General features: G+C 46.5%; 2 protein-coding genes across 4 annotated transcripts in view; one reads left to right on the forward strand and one right to left on the reverse strand.

The window, feature by feature from the left end:
* dhx36 (DEAH (Asp-Glu-Ala-His) box polypeptide 36) lies at positions 1-21,879 on the forward strand. Of its 3 annotated transcripts, XM_061216672.1 has the most exons (25): positions 1-669; positions 794-942; positions 1,227-1,416; positions 1,693-1,731; positions 2,349-2,519; positions 3,085-3,164; positions 4,728-4,802; positions 5,647-5,813; positions 5,924-6,005; positions 6,290-6,430; positions 6,813-6,918; positions 9,373-9,460; positions 10,585-10,640; positions 10,790-10,854; positions 11,167-11,310; positions 13,279-13,396; positions 15,284-15,382; positions 15,707-15,880; positions 16,042-16,128; positions 16,285-16,368; positions 16,781-16,880; positions 17,159-17,249; positions 17,735-17,855; positions 19,961-20,113; positions 20,503-21,879. In XM_061216672.1, the coding sequence occupies exons 1-25, from the start codon at positions 406-408 to the stop codon at positions 20,686-20,688; spliced, it is 3,030 nt and encodes a 1,009-aa protein (XP_061072656.1). In that variant the 5' UTR covers positions 1-405; the 3' UTR covers positions 20,689-21,879. The 3 variants fall into 3 exon arrangements, with proteins under 3 accessions (XP_061072656.1, XP_061072654.1, XP_061072655.1); XM_061216670.1 differs by lacking the exon at positions 1-669 and having other exon boundaries at positions 799-942; positions 1,209-1,416; XM_061216671.1 differs by lacking the exon at positions 1-669 and having other exon boundaries at positions 840-942; positions 1,330-1,416.
* A 1,122-nt stretch (positions 21,880-23,001) lies between these two features.
* LOC133107644 (rho guanine nucleotide exchange factor 26-like) overlaps positions 23,002-25,633 on the reverse strand; it is a 32,587-nt gene continuing 29,955 nt past the window's right edge. Inside the window, exons 15-16 of the mRNA XM_061216673.1 lie at positions 25,295-25,399; positions 23,002-23,979 (exon numbers count right to left, since the gene is read on the reverse strand). Coding sequence (XP_061072657.1) covers positions 23,837-23,979; positions 25,295-25,399 — 248 coding nt within the window. The 3' untranslated portion in view covers positions 23,002-23,836. The remainder of the gene's footprint in view (positions 23,980-25,294; positions 25,400-25,633) is intronic.

The following is a 25,633-nucleotide window of genomic DNA, read 5'->3' on the forward strand; positions in this document are numbered from 1 at the left end:
TATGTCTGATCCCTTTGCTTGAGATTCATCGGCTAACCCTAACGTTAGATAAATAGTAGCATTGTCTCCCATGTTTCTATACATTATATTACATACCTGTTTTTTGGTTTTTTTTCAAAATCCATATTTCGAAATTATTCTGCCAAATTACGAATCTTCGCTGTGTAGCCAACGGTGTTTCGGAAACTGATTCGCTAGGTTACCCTGCTGGTTAGCTGGCTGTAACATTGCATTGCTTGTACAAGTGCTGTTCTGTCTCTGGGTTTCCTAGGGACTGTACACTGGACCGCTACAGAAGCAGGCAAGTTGGCGTTAACTGACACCTGCAGTTCCAGACGTCTAGTTAACGCTAACTGGCCGTAGTCGTAGTATCATAGGGGCTTTCAGACAAAACTATAGGGCGGTATGAGTTATGGTTACGGCAATAGACGAGGCCGACGAGGTGGTCGAGGATTTGGATATGGAAACGAGGAGGATAGGTGGGACAGAGGTGCCGGGTCGAACAGAGGAGGATACCAGGATACCGACTCGGGCTGGGAGTCTCGGGAGGATAGGGGACGCGGTGGTGGCTCACGGGGTCGGCACCCGGGACATCTGAAAGGCCGAGAGATCGGCCTGTGGTACGCAAAGAGAGGAGGCATAAAAAGGAAAGAAGAGGAGAGGAAATCGGCAAGTATCAATCCATTTATGTTTTAATGACACTATAAAGATTGCCTCTGTGTTTAAGCTAACTAACCTAGATGACGGGATGCATGCTACCTGGCTAGTAAAGTCGAGTGTATTTTCTGTTTAGAGAGCTGTAGTGCAAATGGACGAGTCCAGAGAGCAGCACATCACTAGACTATTAAAAACGGTCCAGAACGAGCCTTACATTCCCGGAAGAGATGCCCGCCCCTCCACATCCGAGAGCTGGCGCTCCGGCTCGGACACTGGTGGTCACAGGTAAGCGACACAGATGTATCAGTGTTTATCAAAGTTTGGAGAACTTCCCTGAGTAAAATTCTGAAAAGTTTCCTCACTGTTGACCCACTAATGTGTGTTACCTGAATGATTACATGCAGCTCAACAGTTGCAAATGATATTGCAGTTGCATTTCATACTTTTCTAAATAACAGGTTGAAGACAGCCAGTCCGATATTTTTCTGAGTAGACTATTGCTCAAAGTGAAATTGCATCATAAGCATGTATAGCACGCTATATCAACCTAGATGGAATCTGCTTTTCAGCTACTTTGATGGTGAAGAGCCTCCTCCAGAGGCTGTGAAAATGACAAGTCCTGCAGAAGTGAAGGAGGCAGTGAAAGACAAAGACCTAGAGTATCTGTTTCAGGATATCCTCAGAGAATCCAGTCTAGACCAGGAGTTGAAGCGAGATCTGCTTAAGAAAAGAGACAACCCAAAATACACAGAGATGTTGGTGAGAGCATTATCTTCATACAGATTCTGACATGTATTCTCCTTTTTCCAGTGACAAGTCATTAACAAATCTTCCCATTTAATTTCCTGAAATTATGCCTATGCCTGTTAGCAAAGCTGTATTGACACTAACAGAGCTGCTCAATCTGTGACAGCAACCTGTCTCCCAAAGACTGATGTCTTCAGCACCATAGACAACCACCAATAGGCATGTTCACTTGATCTTGTTAGTTTACCACCGCAGACTCTGCAATTTTATATACTTTCTTTTTTTCAGAAATTCCGGGAAAAACTTCCCTCATACAAAATGAAAGAGGTAAGATAAAAACAGATATCATTGTTAATTCATTTTCAACATGGGGGGGGGGAAATTCCCTGGGTATTTAGTTGAAGCCACCGAGTTTTGAATGCGCAGAAACTGGGGTTGTGACTGTATAGGTTTGACTTTTTTGTCTTTTAATTACTGTATGATTGAGTTGCACAGCTCCAAGCCTTCATTGGAATGGCAGAAATCTGTATTCATGAGACCCAGGCTTCTGCCAGCCATGAGACCGCTTTAGAGCCAGCTATGACTGTCACTCACATGTCAACCTGAAACTCCCAGTATCCTCAAGGATGAAGCGCTGAGCTCTTCTAGTAAAATGACCGGTCGGTTTTATCAATCAATTACAAAATGAATGAAAGGCACCCTCTCCCTCCATAAGGACACGGTTGCAATCATGAGATGGGTATAAGGATATGAACTCAAGTCTGTAGAATGTGCCATGTGATCAGTTTTGGTTTATACCAGGCCAGTAGAAGGGGTGCCTGTAGATGCCTCCCGCCCTGTATGACCAGTGAGGAACTGCATGCAACGACAGTGATTTGAATTGCAGTGAGATAATGTTAATCGGGTTTCTCGTATAAACCGTGTGGACCGGGTCTGGTGTTTAGGATCTGGTCCAGTTGGTCCGGGCCAACCAGGTTCTGGTGGTGAGCGGGGAGACGGGCTGTGGGAAGACCACGCAGGTGACGCAGTTCATCCTGGACGACTACATTGAGCGGGGCATGGGCTCCGTGTGCAGGGTGGTGTGCACCCAGCCTCGCCGCATCAGCGCCATCTCAGTAAGTGCACTTAGGACCACAGCTGCGGGCACTGACTGTGGGTATGCTCTTGTAGTGTGTTTATATGTTTATATTAGGATAAATATCCATGTAAGTGTGTTGCATGGAAAAAGGATGTAGAGCTATTTAAATTCTAACTTAATTAATGTGGCATTTTATTGTTGCGTGTCCCGGCAGGGTGGAGTGAATGCTGTCTAAATGTTGTGAGATGGGTGAAAACTTATGAATTGGTGACATAAGAATGTGTGGTGGTCATGTGATCAGCTTTTGGTTGCTACAGGCTACATGCAGTGTGTGGATCTTGAGACCATTGGTGACAGTGCTGTGCTGTCAAATGAAGTGCCATTCATGTATCTGATAGCCAGAGGACGTGTGTGGCACGTCCATTTGTTTGTGTGTGCGTGAGTGTCGGTGTGCACATTTGTGTTGAATTGTTATCAGACTGTGCTGCCTCTGTTCTTGTAGGTCTTGGGTGTGTCTGGACCCATTTCATGTTTATTCTCATCTGTCTCTGGTACATTGTTGTTTATATTATTTTGTATATTGCGTGTAATATTTTGTGTAGGTGGCAGAGAGAGTGTCTGCAGAGAGGGCTGAGAAAGTGGGGGAAGGGAACTCGTGCGGTTACCAGATCCGGCTGCAGACGTAAGTGGACCGACCAATCGCCTCGTTCGTCACTCCCCTTTTTAATGCAGTGCAGAGTGTCGAGGAGTGGCCAAGTCAATGCACAGAAGGTGATAGGTGGTTATAGCTAACGCTGATCACAGTTCTTATCCTGATTGATTGACAGTAAGAACATGGGGGGAAATAACTAACTAAACTGACCAGTTGATGTTGGCTCTGTTCTGTACAGTTGATGTTAGTGCACTGAAAGTGTCCTTCTGTGCAGTTCTGGCTCTGTGACACTGTTTTCAGACTTTCTGCTTTTGTATGCGAGATGACAGAATGCTTCCTTTTGTCTTGAGAATCACATTTACACCAAATTTCATTTGGTATCATGCTTTTAAAGCAATTGTCACGGAGTGCAGTTGGTGAATTAGCATACTGGTATGCAGAGCAAAAGTAAAGTGTTTAGTATGCGCTCTCTCACAAATAAATGGGAAATGTGAAGAGCATTTAAAAGAATTATGCAAATTACCTTGAAACAAGGAGTTTTGGAGGCGGTGCAGTGCTTAAGGTCTTGGTTTTATCCAGTGAAGTGAAGCGGCGCTTGGTTTTGAGCGTTGCTGGCTGAATTTGGATGTGCTGTAAGTGGAGGAGAGGCACTCTGGGAGTTGCGGTTCTCAGCGCGGGCAGCGGTGCGTACCGGCGCAGGAATAATTGGGTCTCTTTTTGGCAGGGTGTCAGAGAGGGCTTGGAGTACATGTATGTCCTCTCCACCTCACTGGCTGCCTCCATATTTCTCCCTTACTCCCTCCCTCCCTCTCACCACCCCCATCTCACCACCCTGGGCCTGGCCCTCCCTCTCACCCCCCCAGAATGCACTGCAGCAAGCAGGGTAACGGGAGGATTTGTTTCCGTAAATGGGTGTTGAAGGTGATTGGAGCGTTTTCCATGCAGGTCTCATGGGGAGGTATTCGGGCCTTGCTGAGTCTTGCTGTATTATTTACCAGCGCATGGCTGTCTGAGTCACTCTCCTTCTGGGCCCAAACGGGTCAGAGCCACTCCTCTGGAGTGTAGAATGACACGGTCTCCAGGAGATTGGGAGGGGCGGATGGCAGGAGAAGGGAGGAGAGGACGGAGAGAGGAGACTGATGATGGTGATGAAGGAGAGGAGGATAACGTTCTGTTCAGAAAGAGACAGAGGAGGGATAAGAGGGGATGTTAGAGCAGTAACACTTAGTTCAGCTAGTGTCACTTACCTGTTTTTGTTCCATGTAAATCACCTTTATTTGATTTGTATATTTTTGTGGAAAATGGTTTTGTGTTAAATAGGATTTTGTGTAATATGGCATCTGTTGTTGTCCCAAGTCCCCCAGCCCTGCAGGCCAGTTACTTCACAAGGTTAATCTGCACACTGCCCACAGTGTGGCTACAGCTCTACAATGAGAGGAAATGGAGTGTTCATTTGAAATGACTTGGAATGCACGGTTTAACAAACGACACCTCTGTGTGCTTTTAAAAAAACAATTTGGTGGGTGGTGGAGGTGGAGGTTTGCTCCTGCCTTCTCCCACCCTACTCATCTCTGGACTGCTCTGTTTTTCCAGCCGGTTGCCACGGAAACAGGGCTGCGTGCTGTATTGTACGACGGGCATTATCCTTCAGTGGCTCCGCTCGGATACGTGAGTGCACATCCGCCTCCCTCACCTCTGCCCGCCTTTCATGCGCTCTCTTTCATTCCTCTTCTCTTCACCTCTCTCGCTCTGTCTCTCGCTCTGTCTCTCGCTCTGTCTCTCGCTCTGTCTCTCGCTCTGTCTCTCTCTCTTTCATTCCTCTTCTCTTCACCACTCTCTCTTTCTCTGTCTTTCTCTTCACCTCTCTTTCATTCCTCTTCTCTTCTCCACTATCTCTCTCTCTCTCTCCCTCCCCCTCCCCCCCTCTCTCTCTCTCTCTCTTTCTCTCTCTCTCTCTCACACACACTCTTTCTCTCTCTCTCTCTTTTATTCCCTGTTGCCATTGACAAGAAGGCCTGTATTGTATCAGTGAAGTGCAGCAGGATGAAATCGGCACAGCTGCAGGGAGACCAGGGCTTCCTCAGCTCTCTTGTTTTTCTGGAAGTGAATGTGCTCAGGGCTGATACCTGCATCTGAAGCCAACACAATACTCCCCCATCGACACCAGCTGAATATTGAAAGGGCTTAAGATATGCAGTTTTCTTTATGGCGGGCAACTATTCACCATTGGTTGCAAAGCTGCAAACAAAAGCAGGATAATGTAGTGGACTGGAGAATAGGAGGTCTGAAACCTTAGACATTCTCAGATTCACTGAGGTGTGAAATGCACTATTAACGAAAACAGCACTAGAGAAACATGACAAAAATACCCAGATGTTACACCTGAGAGCTTTCTGAATTTCACCAGATAAACATGAAGGAAGGTGAATGAGTGACTGTTAAGCCCTTGAGCAGAGGAACCCTGCTAGCGTTGTTAATAAATATTGTTGCTAAACCCACCTCCCCCGTTCAGACACCTGTCCAGCATCAGTCACCTGGTCCTGGACGAGATTCACGAGAGGAACCTGCAGTCCGACGTCCTGCTCACCATCGTCAAGGACCTGATCCGCCTCCGTGAGGACCTCAAAATCATCCTCATGAGCGCCACGCTCAACGCAGACAAGTTCTCCAAGTACTTTGGTGAGCGGAACAAGCGGTTTGCAGCCACAGAGGGGTGAAAATGATGCGCGTTGTGATTGGTTCTCTCTGCTCTCGTTCACATTTTGTATCTCGTGGTCCCCTTTCCTCAGGAAACTGTCCCATGGTCCACATCCCTGGCTTCACGTATCCGGTGAAGGAGTACCTGCTGGAGGATGTGGTGGAGATGCTCAGGTGAGACCAGAAACCAGTAGAACTGGCAACCAGAGCAGTACCTCATGTTGCATTCTGGGAAACTGAGTCTTTCAGTAGCACTTGCTTAACCCATTAATGCCCTTAGTAAAAGTTTTTAACTGTCTTTGGTAGGTTCTACAGAGGCTACAGTGAGTTCTTTTTAGCATACTACTTTTTAGTCACAAAGGGCATTGGTCATTTTCTAAACATAACATACAATTGGTTAACATAGTATGTGTAGTTGTCAGTGAACTGTGTGTGAACGCTCTCGGTCCGATGTGCAGGTACCAGCCACAGACCCAGGACCGCCGGCCCAGGTGGAAGAGGCGCTTCATGCAGGGGCAGATGTCCCGGCCCGAGAAGGAGCAGAAGGAGGAGGAGTACAAGGAGAGCTGGCCCTGCTTCGCCCGAACGCTGCGGGACAGGTGGGGGCCCCAAACCCGGCTGCACCATCGACCACAAACTCACCGTTTCTAATCCTCACAACCACACCGTTTCTAATCCTCACAACCTCACCGTTTCTAATCCTCACAACCGTCCACAACCTCACCGTTTCTAATCCTCACAATCTCACCGTTTCCAATCCTCACAACCGTCCGCAACCTCACCGTTTCTAATCCTCACAACCTCACCGTTTCTAATCCTCACAACCTCACCGTTTCTAATCCTCACAATCTCACCGTTTCCAATCCTCACAACCGTTCAGGTCCCTCCATCGCTCTACGAAGCGAATGCGTGTAACCTCGTCTCTCACATGGCCGCACGCTAACACAGTCTGCGCTGTGTTTCGGCTTCCCTTCGCCTCAGGTACTCGGACAGCACGATCGATGTCCTGGAGGCGATGGACGACGACGATAAGATCGACCTGGCGCTGATCGTGGAGCTGATCCGACACATCGTGCTGAATGAAGATGTGAGTTGTCCCTTTGATTCTGAAGTTAGACAGTTCTAAGGGCTGCCACTCAGTTTCCAGACCACCAGTAATGAACAAAAATGATGCATCACTTCACACTTTCATTTAAGTGGGAAAATAAACGCATTCGGGTCAATACCTTGTAGGTTTTTAAGACTGCGTGAATTACTGCAAACAACATTTTCTTTATTTACAGTCTTATTGTTGTAGGCCCTCTAGCTAAATCTTACAAATCAATATTGTATTGTTTTGGTAGTTATTTGCAAAAATTGGGTAAGTTTTATTCGAAGTTAACTTGCTTGTTTCTTTATAAAACACCATTAAGGTGAATATGCTAAGACATCTAGAAATATCCATTTGGAATATTCATCCTTTCCAAGATTCACAGTGTCTAATGTACCAATATACAGTTAATGTACCTCCACCGCTTAAATCTTCCCTCTCCTTGCTCCAAGAAATATCTGTGATGATGCATTTGATCCACTGATCGAATAGTGTTTCAGCTCTTATCTATCCCGATTAATTTCCATGTTTCAAATCAAAATGTTACTGCATTTCCTAAAATGAAATTGATACATGTAAGAACTAATTTATTGCTGCCCTGGGCATTTTGATTCATTAATATCTCACTGCTCAAAACATACCACAGAAAAAACTTTCTTAACCTGAAAAACTGGAATTATCACCTTTTTCTTCAACAAACAAATACTTGAGTATAAAAAAATGGATGACAACTAATCTGCAATTTCTTTTGTTCAGCCTTTTTTCCCTGGAGCTAGCTGTCTTGCTAAGTAGGTCAGAGGCTTGGCCTGTTGTTTAAAAATATATATTTATATTTTTACCATGAATATTTTATCCCAAGTCAGTACGCAGCTGTGTCCACGGACCGATATATCCTCCAGCACTTGCAGTGAATACTCATTGGTCTGAAATCGATAGACTTCAGTTATTAAGGAAACAGACTCGTGGGAGCCATTTTGATGCTAAATGCTGCTGAAGGTGAACTGCTTTTTGAAAGAGACTGCTCTCTTCTGCTCTCCTCTCCTCTTGCTCCTCCACTTCTGTGTACAACTCATCTCATCTCCTCGCCTCTCCTCTCTGGATATCTGGGCCAAGATAAACTGATTAAAGATAGTGTGGTCTGGATCTCTGACGGACTACGTTTCCCACGAGTCCCCTGGTGGTTTGAGCTCCGGCTCCTATGGAGAGCCGGGGCTCGGCTGTATTAGCGCCTGCTGTTATCGCCGTCTCCTCTGAGGGACACGTCTCTGCGTCTTTATCTCTCCTTTCCGGGAACAAGGCCACCTTTTTGTCCCGCTGATTCCTTTCTACTCCCCAGGCTGTTGAGCTAAAGACCCGGGCCCCAACGCAATCTGCCACATTAGTGCTATCACATCTTCTCCCCGGCCAAATCTTACACCCCTTTCTCAGTTAAAGCGGAGGAAGCGATTTGGTGTGAGGGTGTTAGCGCATGGATTACCCTGCTGTTTTCCCGAGTGGATATCCTCATCCCGGGCCAGAGAAATGGCTTCTATTTTTACATTGTCCTGCTACACAGAGCCGGACTGTAATGCAATACAGCTGCTTCAGAGAGGACCTGGGTGTGTGCTGAACAGATACTGAGTACATCTGCTCCTCTCGGCAGCACCCCCCCTCCCTTGGACGGGCGTTATGGGGTGACGTAGTTCCTGCGTCACCGCGCACGTCCCAGATGTGGGAAGCTGAGATTAATTACCATTAATTAAGCATCAGGTTTGGGAATACCAAGCGCTCCGTCTGTCAGGCCGGTCTCGGGAGCGAGAGAAATGTGGGTCACCGATCCTCAGGAAACCGTTGCGCTCGCGCACACACACACACACACACACACACGCACACACACGCGCACGCACACCGGTCCCCGTTCCCCGACTGCCATTTTATTTATTTTTTCCCTTTTGAAAGGAGAATGGCTTCATGCTTGTAGCACCTCTTACTGAACCTGAAAATTGCAGAGAAGGGGGGGAGGGGTGTGGCAGCTCAGCCTGCAGCAGACGGGCTGAAAATAGCAGGGAGCAGGAGCAGCTGTAACGCACTGTTCCCATCAGCCCATTTACCGGCTCCAGTCTCAGTCAGTTCCACCGTGTCTTTCATCTTTTCAATATTTTTGAGGGTTTTTTTTTTCTTAGTTGTTGATAATTGTAACGAAAAGCTCCTCCTGTCATCCAGCAAGCTGTGTTCTCCGCTGTTGTTTTCTCTGCGCTCGAACGGAAAAAAGGCTGTCAAATCAAAGGCAGGATTCTTTTTCCTTTTTGTGTGTGTGTGCATCTTACGCAGAGCAGTGTAGAAGAGTGTGACCTGTCCTGTCGGCAGTGGCTTATCTATTTATAAATATAAATAAGCCATTAAATTCGTGATCATATGAAAGTTTGTCTAAAAATAGATGTTTATTTTAAAATGGTCACGATTCTGTTTCAGGAAGGGGCCATTCTCGTCTTCCTGCCTGGCTGGGACAACATCAGCGGGCTCAATGATCTCCTCATGGCCCAGCAGATGTTCAAATCAGGTAACCAGACCACTCCCCTGTTTCAGTAGCCACGTCTACCCCCCTACTCCACTCTCCTGTTTCAGTAGCCACGTCTACCCCTCTACTCCACTCCCCTTTTTCAGTAGCCACGTCTACCCCCCTACTCCACTCTCCTGTTTCAGTAGCCACGTCTACCCCCCTACTCCACTCCCCTTTTTCAGTAGCCACGTCTACCCCCCTACTCCACTCCCCTGTTTCAGTAGCCACGTCTACCCCCCTACTCCACTCTCCTGTTTCTGTAGCCAAGTCTCCCCCCGCTACTTCACACCCCTGTTTAAGTAGCCACCTTCACTTCTGCACCTCTATTAACCCACATAATGCATACTTGTTCAAATAACTACAGTCACCGCTAAACCACACCTTCTCTCCTGCACACCGACACACCTACTCACACAACCTGCTACCCCACTCCCCTGATAAAGGAAGCGGGTCCTCTGCTCTTTACCTTGCCTGGGGAAAGTCACTTTTCCGCCCCAGGACCGCACACACAAGCTAGCAACTGCACTGCCCACCCAGGCACACAACCATGGCTGTTAATGATGGCCTCACAGAACTGCCTGTAGCATAGTGGTTAAGGTACATGGCTGGGACACGTAAGGTCGGTGGTTTGATCCCCGGTGTAGCCACAATAATATCCGCACAGCCGTTGGGCCCTTGAGCAAGACCCTTAACCCTGTGTTGCTCCAGGGGAGGATTGTCTCCTGCTTCGTATAATCAACTGTACGTCGCTCTGGATAAGCGCATCTGCCAATTGCCATTCATGTAATGTAATGTAATGTAATGTAATGCTGATCATTATTGATGACCCAATGGAGGCCTGGTATCGGATGATTGCAGCAGACTTCCATCATTTGACAGTCGGCTATCCCTTTCCTTATGGTTGGCCATATTATAGGATGAGCCAGGAAATGCTAATGTGCAGACCTGTAAATGTCCTGACCTTTTATAATACACATACGCTGTGAGTCCCAGCGGCTCCAGTGTCCCTCGTGAGTTCTGCCCTGATTTATCCATCCCGCAGTGTGGCGTAAATCAATGTGATGATCTCATATCGTCATCCATCTCCGATGAGCTCATGACACTTCTCTTTTTTTCTTACCCAGAAAACTTTGTCATCATTCCGCTGCATTCTCTGATGCCCACTGTTAGTCAGACCCAGGTAAGCCCGTCTCAGATAAAACGCCCTTCAAAGTCAGCGGAAAAAGGCTTTACTCCACGCGGGTAGAAGCTTGTAAGCTGTGATATCATACGGAGAGCTGTGTTCGGCGAGTCAGCCGCTACGTTTTGTGCTTTCTCCCGTCCTCTCAGGTGTTTAAGAGACCGCCTCCAGGCGTGCGCAAGATCGTGATCGCCACCAACATCGCGGAGACCAGGTCTGTCAGCCTCTTATCCGCTCCTGGCGCTCCGTGCTTCGCGCTGTCAGAGATCTAAAACGGGAGCCGTCACGCCGAAGCTTCAACGGGCTCTTCGGATTGGTTAATTACCATACTGTCTCAGCGCTGTCATCACTTGAGCTTTAACAAGGCGTGATGACAACCAAGCTTCTCGTTTATTCACAGCGCTTAATAATACTAATAATGATAATGTTAAAATGTCTCTTATCTGTCTCTTTTGGACTGAAGTAACTTAATAATTGAGTGCTAACTGAGTTTGTTTCTCTCGCTCTCCCTGTGACCCCCCCCCAGCATCACCATAGATGACGTGGTGTATGTGATCGATGGGGGAAAGATTAAGGAGACACACTTCGACACGCAGAACAACATCAGCACCATGACGGCGGAATGGGTCAGCCTGGCCAACGCCAAGCAGAGGAGGGGTCGGGCTGGAAGGTACGCACGCTGACGCTCACTCACTGCCTCCATCTTACTGCCCCTGTGAGAACTCTGCTCACTGCCTCCATCTTACTGCCCTTGTGAGGACTCTGCCCACTACCTCCATCTTACTGCCCCTGTGAGGACTCTGCTCACAGCCTCCATCTTACTGCCCCTGTGAGAACTCTGCCTCTTCTCCATCTTACTGCCCCTGTGAGAACTCTGCTCACTGCCTCCGTCTTACTGCCCCTGTGAGAACTCTGCCTCTCCTCCATCTTACTGCCCCTGTGAGAACTCTGCCTCTCCTCCATCTTACTGCCCCTGTCACAATCACTCACAACCGTCATCTTACTGCCCCTGCCCCTGTGAGAACTTCCATTCTTCTCTCGCATTATCATTCATTTAAATTTCTGTCAGTCTCACTTCTTCTTCTGACTCTGACTCTCCCTCTCTGCCTCTAATAGAAAGTGGATTAAAATGTTATTTTACGCTTGTCTATCTTTTGCGTATTAATTTTTCCTGCTTGATGTCTTGCTCCCAGCCACCTCAGTCTCTCCTAAATTGTGTCCCATGTAGGTTTGCAATGACTCAGAGTTTCAGGTTGGAATCATTACCCTAACCACTGCACCAGGGAATAACATTGTGCTCAACATTTCTTTTCAACTGTTAACAGCTCGTTAAGAGTACTATCAGGGGTAATCATTTGGTCTTAATTATTTGAGGTCCTTTATTTATATTTGGTCTATTTTGGGGCCTTTTATAGACAGTGGTTTTTTATAGACAAATGCAGTTTCTTTATTTGAACCGCCAAAGAAAGACTGCTCTGACATCACCGAATTAAAGTTTGCCCAATGACTCAGAAAAACGTCCCACTGAGGCGTTTTCAGAGTGTGATACTGGTGGTTGGTGACTGGCTGGGTATGACGAACGGCTCCGTGATTGATTAGTGTTTATGCGGAGAGTGGTGCGTCTGCTTCCAGGGGGAGGGCTGGGGAACGGGGAAAGGGGGGGATCGATCCTGGCGTGTACCAGAGAGTGAGGATGGATCGCTCCACCCGACGGTGGGGGAGCTGGGGGTTAGGGCGTTAGCTTTTCCCGTCACCTCCTGGTTTAAACTAACATCGTCCCCCTGCAGTTCAATATCAACAAAAACTGCGCCTGAGAACCGTGGCTGTCGTTTATCCGGCTGTTGTGTTGCGTTATCCGTTAGGAAATGCTAACTGCAGGTACACGTTTTATTTCTGTTTGTTTTTGGGGAGAGGGAGCGAGGGTTGGAGGAAGTGTGAATCCGTTGAGTGGCTTCAGGCAGGCGTTAGCGAGCGCTATCTCCTCGCCCGCGGTGTCTGTTCCATGGCTCCATTAGCCCTGGCCAATGAGCGCCCACGCATTAGCGCCATTAGTGGCGGGAACAGGCTCGCAGAAGCGAGATTCCACGTAGTCCCTTCCGTGCCACCCTCTACCCGGTCTGCCTCTCAACCTACCGCTAACCGCTAATCGTCCTGCCGGTGGCAAGGACTCCATCACATGGTGCAGGGGTATAAATACTGTACTGAGTGGATATCTCTGTGGTATTCTGTGTTCATGTTGACTGCCCATCCAGCAGACTATTTCTCATCTGCGTTTGCGGGTGTTTATTACCCATCCTGTGTGTGTGTGTGTGTGTGTGTGTGTGTGTGTGTGTAAGCGAGAATGCACATAGTGGTTTGTAATTGTCAATTAGGACAGGGCACACGGATCATTTACTGCACTGCCAGTGAGCTCATCTAGACAAATTGCACACACGAGGTCTGATGCGTTGTGGAGAGCGTTAATCACTCCGCTGCGGCCGTCTAATTGCCGTGTCACTGCGCGTTCGGCTTGGACCCCGTAAACCGGGTGTGCTCCTGCAGTTACTGCTCCTGGTGTTTTTATGTGCTCTCTCTGGTGTTTCTGAGGCGTTTAGAGCCTGAATGGAGTGTCTCTGTGTGTGTGTGTGTGTGTGTACAGGGTTTCACCAGGGAAGTGCTACCACCTGTACAATGGCCTGCGTGCCAGCCTGCTGGACTCCTACCAGCTGCCCGAGATCATGCGCACGTCACTGGAGGAGCTGTGCCTGCAGATTAAGGTATGGCGGAGGGGGAGGGGAGAAATGAGGATGGGACACTGTAGTGTTAGGGTGGCAGGGCTGAGAGGGGTTGGGTTAGGGTGCATGGCTGAGAGGGGTTGGGTTAGGGTGGCAGGGCTAAGAGGGGTTGGGTTGGAGGCGGGTGAGGGTGGTTGGGTTAGGGTGGCAGGGCTGAACGGGGTTGGGTTGGGTTAGGGTGGCAGGGCTGAGAGGGGTTGGGTTAGGGTGGCAGGGCTAAGATGGGTTGGGTTGGAGGCGGGTGAGGGTGGTTGGGTTAGGGTGGCAGGGCTGAACGGGGTTGGGTTGGGTTAGGGTGGCAGGGCTGAGAGGGGTTTGGTTAGGGTGGCAGGGCTGAGAGGGGTTGAGTTAGGGTGGCAGGGCTAAGAGGGGTTGGGTTGAAGGCGGGTGAGGGTGGTTGAGTTAGGGTGGCAGGGCTGAACGGGGTTGGGTTAGAACCGGGTGAGGGCAGAGAACGTGGCGTTCTTTCAGAGATAATTGCAGCACTGCACTGGTTGCAAACCACCCTGGCCTGCTGGTTATTCACTGAGATGGGTTCATGAGGGGAATATCTTTCTCTTAATGGATGAGTGCGAGTGCTATTATACACAAACAGACTGCTGTATTATTGAGAGCCATATTGATCACTCCACAGAGGCACACAGTGCCTGCACTTAAGCTTACAGTACGGTCAGACCCCAGCACTGCTTTATAGCTATTCATATTCATATCAGCTCTTGTGGCTTTGGTTTATCTTTTATATGATGTTATTGTCTGATGACTAGATCTGGAGAAAAAATAGCTCCATCTTTGATCCATCTAATAAAAATAAATATCTTGTGCTCAAAATAAACTTAATTTTCGCCCCAGAGAACAGGTTTCCATGTTTCTTGTGTACAAATAAAACTACATTAAGAACAGTATTTGGCCATCTTTCATCTGCAAAGTTTTAGTCAGTATGCTTTGAATTTCTGTGAGAGAGTGGAGCAATTTGCGCTATAAATAGGACTTATTTATAGCACCGAATGTTCCAGAAATAATATTATACACATCAGTCAAACGGTTGAGATACGTGCATACTTTGTATCAAACAGAATGTAAACACCATAATTGAATAAAAGGGTCCTGTACCAACAAACGGTTAGCCTTCATTGACTAATGGGGTGAGAAGTGCAACTGTAGCATGATTTGTAGCACGATCGTAGCTTTCCGTAGGTAATGTTCCATGTGGTTTCCACCTTGAGTGATACCAGGAGGAAGTTGGCAAGGCAATTTTAATGTTTTCAGAGCAGTTAATAATTTATTGGCTCTGTAGTTTGAAAGCGAGAAAATTCTATATTTATTATTTTTCGGATTGTTCTTTCTTTGGGGTCATAAATGGATTGATGCATTTGCATATTATTTAAGATGATGGTGGTTAACATTATAAAACTGTCCCACCCTTGCATTAGCAGCAGGTATAACTGCAGTGTTGGTCTGTATGTTTGAGCTGTGTAGATCCTGCATTAGCAGCAGGTATAACTGCAGTGTTGGTCTGTATGTTTGAGCTGTGTAGATCCTGCATTAGCAGCAGGTATAACTGCAGTGTTGGTCTGTATGTTTGAGCTGTGTAGATCCTGCATTAGCAGCAGGTATAACTGCAGTGTTGGTCTGTATGTTTGAGCTGTGTAGATCCTGCATTAACAGCAGGTGTAACGGCAGTAAGTGTGTTTGTGCTCTGTAGATCCTGCATTAACAGCAGGTGTAACGGCAGTAAGTGTGTTTGTGCTGTGTAGATCCTGCATTAACAGCAGGTGTAACAGCAGTAAGTGTGTTTGTGCTGTGTAGATCCTGCATTAGCAGCAGGTATAACTGCAGTGTTGGACTGTGTGTTTGTGCTGTGCTCTGTAGATCCTGAAGCTGGGAGGGATCGCCTCGTTCCTGTGCAAGGCCCTGGACCCGCCCTCAGAACAGGCGGTCCAACTGGCTATCACTCACCTCATGGACCTGGTGAGATATGAGGAGGGGCGTGGTCACATGGGGGGAGGGCGGCATGTTCAATAGCATTGTTTTGGTTGCAGTAGGTTGTGAAAAAGAGCAATGAAGATGATAAAATGGGGGTGAAGAAGCGTTTAAATTGGCTTTTGTTTGCATGTATAACTCCACATGGGACTATCTGGTGTGTGAGCACAGGGCCTGAACAAATTCTGTGTGTTACTCAATTGACTAACTATTGACTGAATTGACTATTTTTACTTTTATACGAAGGCCATTCATGGCTTGTTCGGTTGTATGACAGAATCAGAACCTTAATGACGGTCTGTTTGCGGTCAGAACGCTTTGGACCGCAATGAGGAGCTGACGCCGCTGGGGTTCCACCTGGCCCGCCTGCCCGTGGAGCCCCACATCGGGAAGATGATCCTGTTCGGAGCTCTGCTGGGCTGCCTGGAGCCCGTACTCACCATCGCCGCTAGCCTGAGCTTCAAAGACCCCTTCTTCATACCGCTGGTACCTCTCTCTCTCTCTCTCTCTCTCTCTCTCTGTCTCTCTCTCTCTCTCTCTCTCTCTCTCTCTCTCTCTCTCTCTCTTTCTCTCTGTATCTCTCGGATACACACGCACTCCCACACGCATATGCATGTGTAACGTGTTCTCTGCTTTCCCCACCTCAGGGTAAGGAGAAGCTTGCAGACATGAGGAGAAAAGTTTTGTCCAAAAACTCCAAGAGTGACCACCTGACCATTGTGAATGCCTTCTGGGTATGGACTCTGTTTTGAGGTTAATGTGATTACTGAGAATCTGTTCACTTGTACTGCTCCGAGCATTTCACTCGACTGGGGCAGGAGGGTGGGGTTTCTTCTGTTTTTTCTCAACCCCTTAAACCCTTAAAAACATTTAAAATGTTCACTTTTCAGGGCTGGGAGGACGCTAAACGACGGGGCAACAGATTTGAACGGGAATTCTGCTGGGACAACTTCCTCTCCGCCAACACGCTGCAGGTGCGTCACGGCAACACAGCACAAGGGCTGTGTCTCAAACTGCAGACTTTACCACATTTGTGTAGCAAATACATTTTTCTGCTATACCACTGCTGCTACTAGTCGGATGTCTGCAGCCAGAAGAGACATGACGTTATAGTACAAGTGCGTCTGAAATTAACATTTTTCATGGTCTTGCATTCTAAGTAGTTGACTTGTCGGTGCAGTAAGTTAAGCTCATAAGAACACGAGTGCACAGGTACATGAGTGTGCAATTTGAGACGCAACCACTGAACCGGCTCCCATGGGCTTGTTGCTGAATTGAGAGGGACATCGACCAATAAGCTGCCCTCTTACTGAGCAGCAGAAATGCACACCATTTGGTTAATGGATTGTCGATGTGTCATGACTTTGTGTCCTGTGACTCTTGCAGATGCTGCACAACATGAAGGGGCAGTTTGCTGAACATCTTCTGGGGGCGGGCTTTGTCAGCAGCAAGAACCCCAAAGACCCCAGCTCTAACATAAACTCCGGTAAAGCATGGAACCCGTGGCTGTGTGTACATCTGCCCGTCTGTTTCTGACACTTATACAACACCTGCCCACCCGTGTGCCTTTTTGTGTGCACACGTGTGTGTGTGTGTGTATAACATTCTTACAGAGCGTGTTACAGGATGTGTGTTTGTCCTCGCCACGTTCCTCTCCATGCCACTCATTCCATGTCTGAAGGTGTGCCCCTCTAGCCCCCTCTAGCCCTCTCTGTCTCTAAAATGGTGGTTGTGTTCATGTTCCCCTGTACCTGCTCTCTCTAGAGAATGAGAAGCTGATCAAAGCGGTGATTGTCGCCGGGCTGTACCCCAAAGTAGCCAAGATCCGGCCAAGTTTCAGCAAGAAGAGGGCCATGTGAGTGTGTGCAGCGACAGCTGCCCTGCTGTGTGTGTGTGTGTGTGTGTGTGTGTGTGTGTGTGTGTGTGTGTGTCTTTTTTTCTGTGTTTAATGATGGGTATATTGCCCCTAGCTCTTTTCTGCTGGAGAAACAGTAACTACATCATAATAGTTATATAACTAACAATACAATAAAAGAATGACAACTAAATCAATGGAAATTAGTTTTGTTCTTCAAGGACTCTTCACTTCTCAAATGCTGAGCAGAATGCCTGAAGGACTCATTGTGCTATTTTAATTTATTCAGGGAAGGTTTGTTGCTGAGATGTGCTCAGAGTCTTACAGGGAGAGAGTGATTGGGGCACTAGTGTAGTGTGGCAGTGAGAACCTGCCTTACCCAAGAGTTGCAGATTAACAACTGAAGCTGAACCTGAACAGCCTCTGTGAACATCTAGCGGTGTAAATAAATGTTCGATTTTGGTGTTCTTAAAATTGTTTTCCAGGGTGAAGGTTTACACTAAGCCTGACGGAAAAGTCAACATCCACCCCAAGTCAGTGAACGCGGAAGAGACAGAGTTTCACTACACCTGGCTTATCTACCACCTGAAAATGAAGACGAGCAATGTGAGTGTGCTGCACCTTCCCGTCTACACCTCCACATCTGCACCTCCATCTACACCTCCACATCCACACTCCTGCATCTGCACCTCTGCATCTACACCTCTGCGTCTACCCTGGTGAACAAGAGCCAGTCAGCCTCAACCACGTTTTAATATTCCATTTTCATATTCCAATCCTTCAAAGAGTAATGAATCATTCGTCTTCTGCTTTTGGAAGTCCTGATAAATCATTCAGGTGGAAAGTTGTTTTTTTGAAGGTTTTTTTTTCCCTCTAGTTTTTTTGGGTGGATTTATGGTCATTTCTTTTTTACTGTCTGGCTACATTAAGAATTCTTTCTGGAGGTAGTAAATAATGTCCCCCCCCTCCCTCCCCATGCATTAATCTTTTTCAGGCAGACTGCCTTGTAAAGGGTGAAGCTGTATGTTCATTACTTTACGTATACAGAAACGTGTACAGCCACTAATAAACTATAGATCATACAGCCAAGCATATGGCTCACAAGGAGAAAACACCTGTTGGATATGGGTGGATTGGGTCACAGACAGGCTGTGCAAATTGTGCAAATTGTCATTTTCTATTCAATTAATTCATAAGATATGAGAAGGTTCTACCTCCTTTCGTGGCTTTTCCTGTCTAACACAGTCCAATTTAAAGTTGTGAGAAGGTTTCAGAAGGGCACCCAGTTACTTCCTAACCTCTTTGGGGATTTAAAGCCCCAGCCTCCATTTTGTCACCTCCGGAGCTGGGTCTCACGTTGTCAGATGAAAAAGGAGGAGGAAGTGCTGTTTCTGTGGCAAGGTGAAAACCTGAAGTGCTTCTCACTCAGCGACGTGTGCATGGAAGTATGAGGTCAAGAGCTTAATCGCCACATGTAAGGGCGCACACACGCACACACACACGCACAGGCATATACACACACACAGACACACACACACACACACGTGCACACGTGCGTTGTAACACGGGGTCCCTTTGTTATTCGGTGTTCATTGTCCATGCTCTTTTTCCATAGAACCCAAGGTCAGGTATCTTGCTCAGGGGCAGAGCAGCTCTTCTAAACCTTGTTGAGCCCATGGCCCCCGTGTCTCTATCATGCTGCTCCTTGTTGCCTCGTTGGTTCTAACCTCTGGGCTTGTGTAGGCAGGTGGGAAGGCGTATGTAACCACAAATTTTATGGGTGGGTGTTTTTTTTTTTTTGTGTGTGTTGCGTGTGCACATATATACGTGTGTGTGTGTGTGTGTGTGTGTGTGTGTGTGTGTGCTGCTGCCTCCACAGCCTCCATGCCGATTCAGTCCTCATCATTCAGGCACTGATGTGCCTGGAGCTGTTTTCATGAGCATGGCTCTGGCCTATTTCTCCCGCTCCGGAGCGTTACTGAGAGAGCAATGAACCGGGAGCAGCGGCCATCTCTGCAGGCTCCATTCGCACCTCGGGAAGGACGGGATGAGAAATGTGTTCACTTCACACGTTAGCGGGAGCGAGCGGGCCGCGTCGGGCCAGATGGGACGTTGGCAGAGCGATGACTGCCGGTTCAGGGGCTCGCTGAGAACCGCCAGCCACGTTTAAGCCAGGGCGCGACGTGTTGGGCAGGGTTTATCTGTGAGAGATGAGCCCGTCATCGAGATTGGCAGCTCTGGGAGCCAGTTTGACTCCTTCAGATTGACAGTGTCGAGTCTGTATTCGCCGTGACGGACCGTGGACATACAATCTGAATGTGATTTGAAGCGGTTTAAACGCTCGTGAAATGGATAATGGATTTTCATTCGTTTGCTAGCCTGAATTAAAGCAGTTTGGCACGGGTGTGCTTTTATACATTACGGTAAACGCTGGTTCGATACACTTAGGAGGTTTTCCACATTTCCACACATTTGTGCTTTCTCGCGCTTAAATCGCTTTGACTATAACTCGTAGTAGTTTTGAACTGACGTTTTTTAATTAATTCCATTCTGTAATCTGATGAGAAGAAAGCTACAACGGGAGATTCAAAGAAAGCTTTATGCTTTTTTTTTTTTGCCAATTATTCCGATTTATTGCCATCCTTGTTATCGCAGCCTGCCAGGGTAACCTTCGCCCAACTCCCCTCACCTTTGACCTGTGACCTCCCCAGATCTTCCTGTATGACTGCACCGAAGTGTCGCCCTTCTCCCTGCTCTTCTTCGGCGGGGACATCTCCATCCAGAAGGACCAGGACCAGGACACCATCGCTGTCGATGAGTGGATCGTGTTTCAGTCCCCCGCCCGGATTGCGCACCTCGTCAAGGTACCTCACGAGGCCGGCTGTAACAAGCTGTGTTTATATCTGCTATGCTAATCACCCCCACGCCGCATCACAGCTTTAGCTGATAGCATAATTAAGCCAATTAGTGAAGCGGTTAATGTGTTCAGTTGGTGACCTTATGGCCCGAAGCTAGTTGAAATCCGGCGGAACACTGCCTTTCTGCGTTCGAGCAGAATAAATGAATTGAAGTACAAAATAAACACTTTTTACCCAGAACAATTGAATTTCGGTGGTAATGAATAATACCATGTAGCGAGACCTCAGGTTCCTTCACATATTTTTTCAGTTAGGTGCGAACAGAATTTCTCCAGCTGTTGTCGTTTTCTCCAGGGTAAAAACTCATTAAAAAAGAAACTTTTGACTTTTTTCAGAATCTGAAGAAGGAGCTGGACTCGCTGCTTCAGGAGAGGATTAAGAACCCTCAGCCTGTAGACTGGAGCGACACCAAGTCTAAGGACTGTGCTGTCATCTCAGCCATCATCGACCTCATCACCACCCAGGAGAGCGACTCCGGCCGAGGCGCTGCCCCTAGAGGCGGAGACCGGTACTACGACTAGCCGGAGTACGTGCAGCACATCGTGTCTGTTCTGGCCCAGGCACTGCCCTTGACCTTGGAACAGCATCGCACCCCACAGGGTTTCTGAGGGGCTAAACCGAAAGATCAGCAACGATCGAGACTTGACAAAATGTCCAAACACAAACCGCTTGATGGAACATTTAAAATGGACTTGACACGTGAAGAATGACAATGATTATTTGTATCTCTTTAGTTAAAACAAATTTAAAATACAAAGGTGAATAGTGTTAGGCCTCACTGCTGGTATATTCTGTGCTTGTGGAACCTGTTTTTGTTTTTTTTGTTTTGCATAGCTTCCTATGCATCTGATGTATTATAGTCTTGTTTGACCCAGTGTAAAGGCTGCTTACAGTACGTTTGCATTCATGTTTTACATAGAAAGTTCTGCAGTGGAGGACTGGCTGTGATGGGCTTATTTAAGCAGGAAGACCATGGCTCAGGCTTACAGTGACCTGGCACATGGAGGCTGCTTCGTGGCTTGTTTGGTTAAGGCACCACAAACTGCAAGGCCCACAGTCCCTGCCTGAATCTAGACCTCACCACAGTGGCCCTGGCTGCTAGCTCCATGGAGCAATGCGCAGTTCACGGTGGCTTTGCCCAGAGAACGGGAGGGTTCAGTCAGTTTGGGGTCTTCCTCTGACTCTGTTCTGTGTGAGCTTAGCTCCAGACGGTGGTGTGAAAATGCCGCCGACACGTCTTTCGGAAGAGAAACGCGGATGTCTCCACTCCTGAATCAGCGGGAGGGTTTGCACTTGAATGTGGCTGCCTTTGCAAATAACTGGACACGTGCAGTTACACGGTGGGTGCCAAATTTTTATGAAAACACAAAAGAACAATAAAAAAATATCAGGTTGAATTCACCCCCTCACCCATGCGAACCCATTACAGTTGGTTGCATGTCGATTCACATTGTCATTCGTGGAAGCGCTTGAGGATTCTGCCTGTTTGTACCTCTTAAAGAAGAAAAAAAAAAATCACACCAAGGTCAGAACACATTCAAATAAATACATTTTAGTCTCTTTAAATGCAAAATTGATGTTTTAATTCCAGCAGGAAAAAAAACAAAAAAACATCTGGAAGCCTTTCTATGAGTTCTGCATTCCACTGAAATGTAATTTAAGGGTTTTGAGTCAGCAAAAAATAAACTTTCTGTGCACCTTTAGGAACAGAATACATTCCTTTGTGGTCATTTCCTGTACTGCATGAAATGAGTAACAACAACTTAACTTCAATTACCCTGGCCTTTCATTTGCATAACTTTCAATGAAGGTATACCAGGCCTTTTAAATCAGTCACTGAGGTTTCTGTGGGCTGAGCAAAGCAACTATGAACAACAAGCCTCCGGACATGGTTCACTTTGTCTCTGACTGTATTAAGAAAATCATTCACTTTCTGATCCTAAAACTTGTCCAGTGGTGTGGTACAGCAATTATAAATGAAGTCAGACTAATAAGCTTGTAATATAATGGAAAAATAAAAATGTGTGAATTTGACCATGAATAGAACAAAGAACAGGTCTTCCGGTGTTGGCTGGTAATTCCCTTTCCTGAGTTATATTAGTTTTTTTTTGGGGTGGGGATTTTTTCCTTCTACTTTGTTTCAATTTTGCAGCATATCAAAATTCCATTGTTGATTGATTGGAGGGTACTCGGGTGTGGTGATTGGCTGGTAATTGATCATTGAGAGCAGCCTGGTGCATTCCGCTCTTGGCCAATCAGGGTGTGACGATGCCCTACCTTTTGGGTAAGAGGCAGTAACCTGCACGCCTGTGTAATTCCTGATCCTACCTTCTCTACCATTTTGAGTGAGAGACTCTGATCCTACCTTCTCTACCATTTTGAGTGAGAGACTCTGATCCTACCTTCTCTACCATTTTGAGCGAGAGACTCTGATCCTTCAGGTCTTCTTTTGGGAATTCTTTGCATTACTTTGACACCTGGGGTGTAGTTTGAGGGTTATGTAGCCCAGTTGAGCTGTGAATATAGAAACCACACTCACTGGCTGGGTCGCCTGCATCAGGGCTAGTAGTGTGTTACATAAGACCTCCAGGCTAGCCTGAATGATGGCTTTGATATCCGTACCGCCACAACAAGAGGGGACACTGCAGAGTTCAGTGAGTCCGACTAGAGGCTGGGGTTTGCTCGGTTTTCTCGATTCATATACGGCAAACTGACAGCATTTATAGCGCACTTTTATCCAAATCACTTTAGAATTCATGCCTCTCATGCAGCCATTTACACACAAACTCGCACTTCTGACTGGTAGAGGACTGATACTAAGAACATGCACACAGTGAAGTCAGCCATTCGCTTTATTAACCAGTATTATGGATAAAAATGTTTATATTTAAGGTAAGCAATTTCATGTGTCTGCAATATAAATCTGTTGATCAGAAAGGATTAAATGTTTAAAAATAGGTTCTGATACATTTACAATACATTTACATTTTTTTGTGATTTACAGTCATTGTATACATTTTCCCTGAGTGCAAATTAGACTAGCTCCAATGACAATATCCATCCTACTATTTTACCCAGTTTGATTTTGACAGGGTACATTGAGTATGGTGGCCCCATGATATTAAATTAGGTCGTATTAAACCCTTGTCTTCCAGTTTTGATTTTCATTCACTAAAACTGTTAGAGCTAAATCAATCGATCTTGAACATTCACAAGTATACAAATTGAGACTCTTTGGCCATTTTCAGTCATTACAAAGCCTTTTCACCCTCATACTAAGACTAGTTTCAAAACCAAACATTCGTGATCTGTTTGGCTTGAAGAGTTATGGCCAGTTTGGATTCAGAAATCAAGACCTTACACAATATCGAAAAAAAAAAAAAAAAAAAACCTAATTCACATTACAGTTCATTTGTACAACAAATCCTATCCGTTATATACCCAGTTCATTTCCATCTGTCCCTTTCAAAAGCTTAGCACTTGTTATCTAAGGGACAAGTAGTTATCAGATTGAGTCCGTCCTTTCTAAGCTGTACACTGTATCATACAGACAGTGAGGAGCCCTGCAGGTGTGTCACTGAGATGCGATAGGAGGGGCTGTCTGCAGTCCTTCAGTGGCAGGAGGAGGGGCTTAAAGCAAGTGGTGGGCGTGGTGTGGGTGGGTCCTGCTCACACATTGGTTTCCAGCTCCTGGAGACGGTCCATTCTCTGCATGTTCTTCTGGATGGTGGCCGGGCAGGTTATCTTCTGGGCACACTCGGCTAAGAACCACCCCCTCTCGCCATCGCGCAGACGGTCACCCTCGTACCAGCCTGCGGGAGTGCAGCCAGGATCAGCCACACGCGATTACCATCAAACAAAACACTGACTACACAGTCCTACTCAATGAACTCTGCCACACACAGACAAGACACTCGCATAACAAAACTTGCATGATATCCAACACACTCCACTGCTTCAAGTGCACCTTCAACCACAATGCAGCAACTGACATAGCTTTCAAAAAAACCCCACACATACTCTTATAGGGAAGTCAACGATACAGTGTCCTAGGAGACCTTGAAGAGAGTGACTGGAAAATGAATGGATATGAAAGCACTCAATGCTTGATTTTCTGTTGGTTTATTTATTTTTAATATAATAAAGCAGTTTCTCTTTTAAGCCGCTGTATTTACCAATGTGAGGACAGGATGTAAGAGCAAGGTGTAAAAAAATGATTAAGGCTTGTGCAAGACTGTACAAGACTACATTTACTAGTACATGCTGTACTTAGAAATTGTCATTGAAGGTTCTTCAAAAGTCCTTGAATTTTTCATTAAAATGGTGGGACTGTAAAAAGCTTGCAAGTAATCTGCTGAGAGATTAAAAGAACTTCAAGTTATACTGTCAGACAAATCCCACATATATATTATGTCAGGGTATATGTAACAGTCCTTTAACTGGAGGATGTAAAAATGAAAAATAAGGATGACTGGTATCTGAGACAGCCCTCTTTAAAAATACTGCTAAAAATATCTTCACAAGCAGCTTCACAGTAGACATGAAGCTTCGTTTTCAAAGCAGATATTCGGCTTTCAACTAGACGCTGTATTTTTAATGTGCGATAAAGGATTCACAGGTGCCTTTTGATGGTCTATTCTCATACTGGGTGCCCTTCCTACATGAAACGTGGCCAGTGGAGATGCAACCCAGACTTCAACTTATACCTCACCGTTAGACATTGGCCAAAGATATCGGTCTTCTACACTACTTCAGTCATACCGACCAACGTCTCTCCAGTATCCAAAACTTTTCAACTCTGTCTGGTTTTTAACTAAATAAAATCAGACAGTAGCTAGTCTGCATAGTAAATTCTCCACCAAAGACACCAGACATCAAAAGGCTGCATTGATTCCAGCTGGGGGGGATATATAAAGTCACTCAAATAAATCATATTTTAGCTTGCGAATACATGTCTCAGTCTTGGGTTCGTAAGGCTGTAATATGAAAGCAAAAAGTCCACTTTATGGAGTCTCTGGCACCTAAGGGACATGAATCAAGTTCAATGGCCAAAAAAAAAAGAAAAGAAAATGGCTTCCAGAGTAAAAGTGAAAACAGGGAGTGAAGTAGAAGTGGGAGGATACCTACCGTCCTCTACAGCCTGTGACACCAGCACCACATCCGCTACCTGAAGACTCAACTCGTCTGGCTGTTTGGCTGTGTACGTCCTTATGATCTCCACCTGCATCACATCTGATATGGCAAACAATACTCTTAAGTATCTATCACAGCTACATCTATGGTATAGATGCGTTTCAGTAATATCAACTGCATAACTTTCTCACGCACGCACGCACGCACGCACGCACGCACGCACGCACATATACAGGTCAAGGCAGATTATATGCAACAGAAACCTCCATTTTCACCAATAGTCAAAGTAAAAATTGTGTCATACGCAGGTGTGTTCCAATTGTGTCCAGCATC

The sequence above is a fragment of the Conger conger genome, chromosome 13 (assembly GCF_963514075.1).
Source record: "Conger conger chromosome 13, fConCon1.1, whole genome shotgun sequence".
NCBI classification, from domain to species: Eukaryota; Metazoa; Chordata; class Actinopteri; order Anguilliformes; family Congridae; genus Conger; species Conger conger.

Excerpts from the sequence above, each read along its gene's own strand:
- dhx36 (XM_061216672.1), top strand. The coding sequence starts at position 406 with ATGAGTTATGGTTACGGCAATAGACGAGGCCGACGAGGTGGTCGAGGA. Across the intron at positions 5,814-5,923 it reads CAAGTTCTCCAAGTACTTTG|GAAACTGTCCCATGGTCCAC; the intron begins GTGAGCGGAACA and ends CCCTTTCCTCAG. Across the intron at positions 10,641-10,789 it reads CCACTGTTAGTCAGACCCAG|GTGTTTAAGAGACCGCCTCC; the intron begins GTAAGCCCGTCT and ends CCGTCCTCTCAG.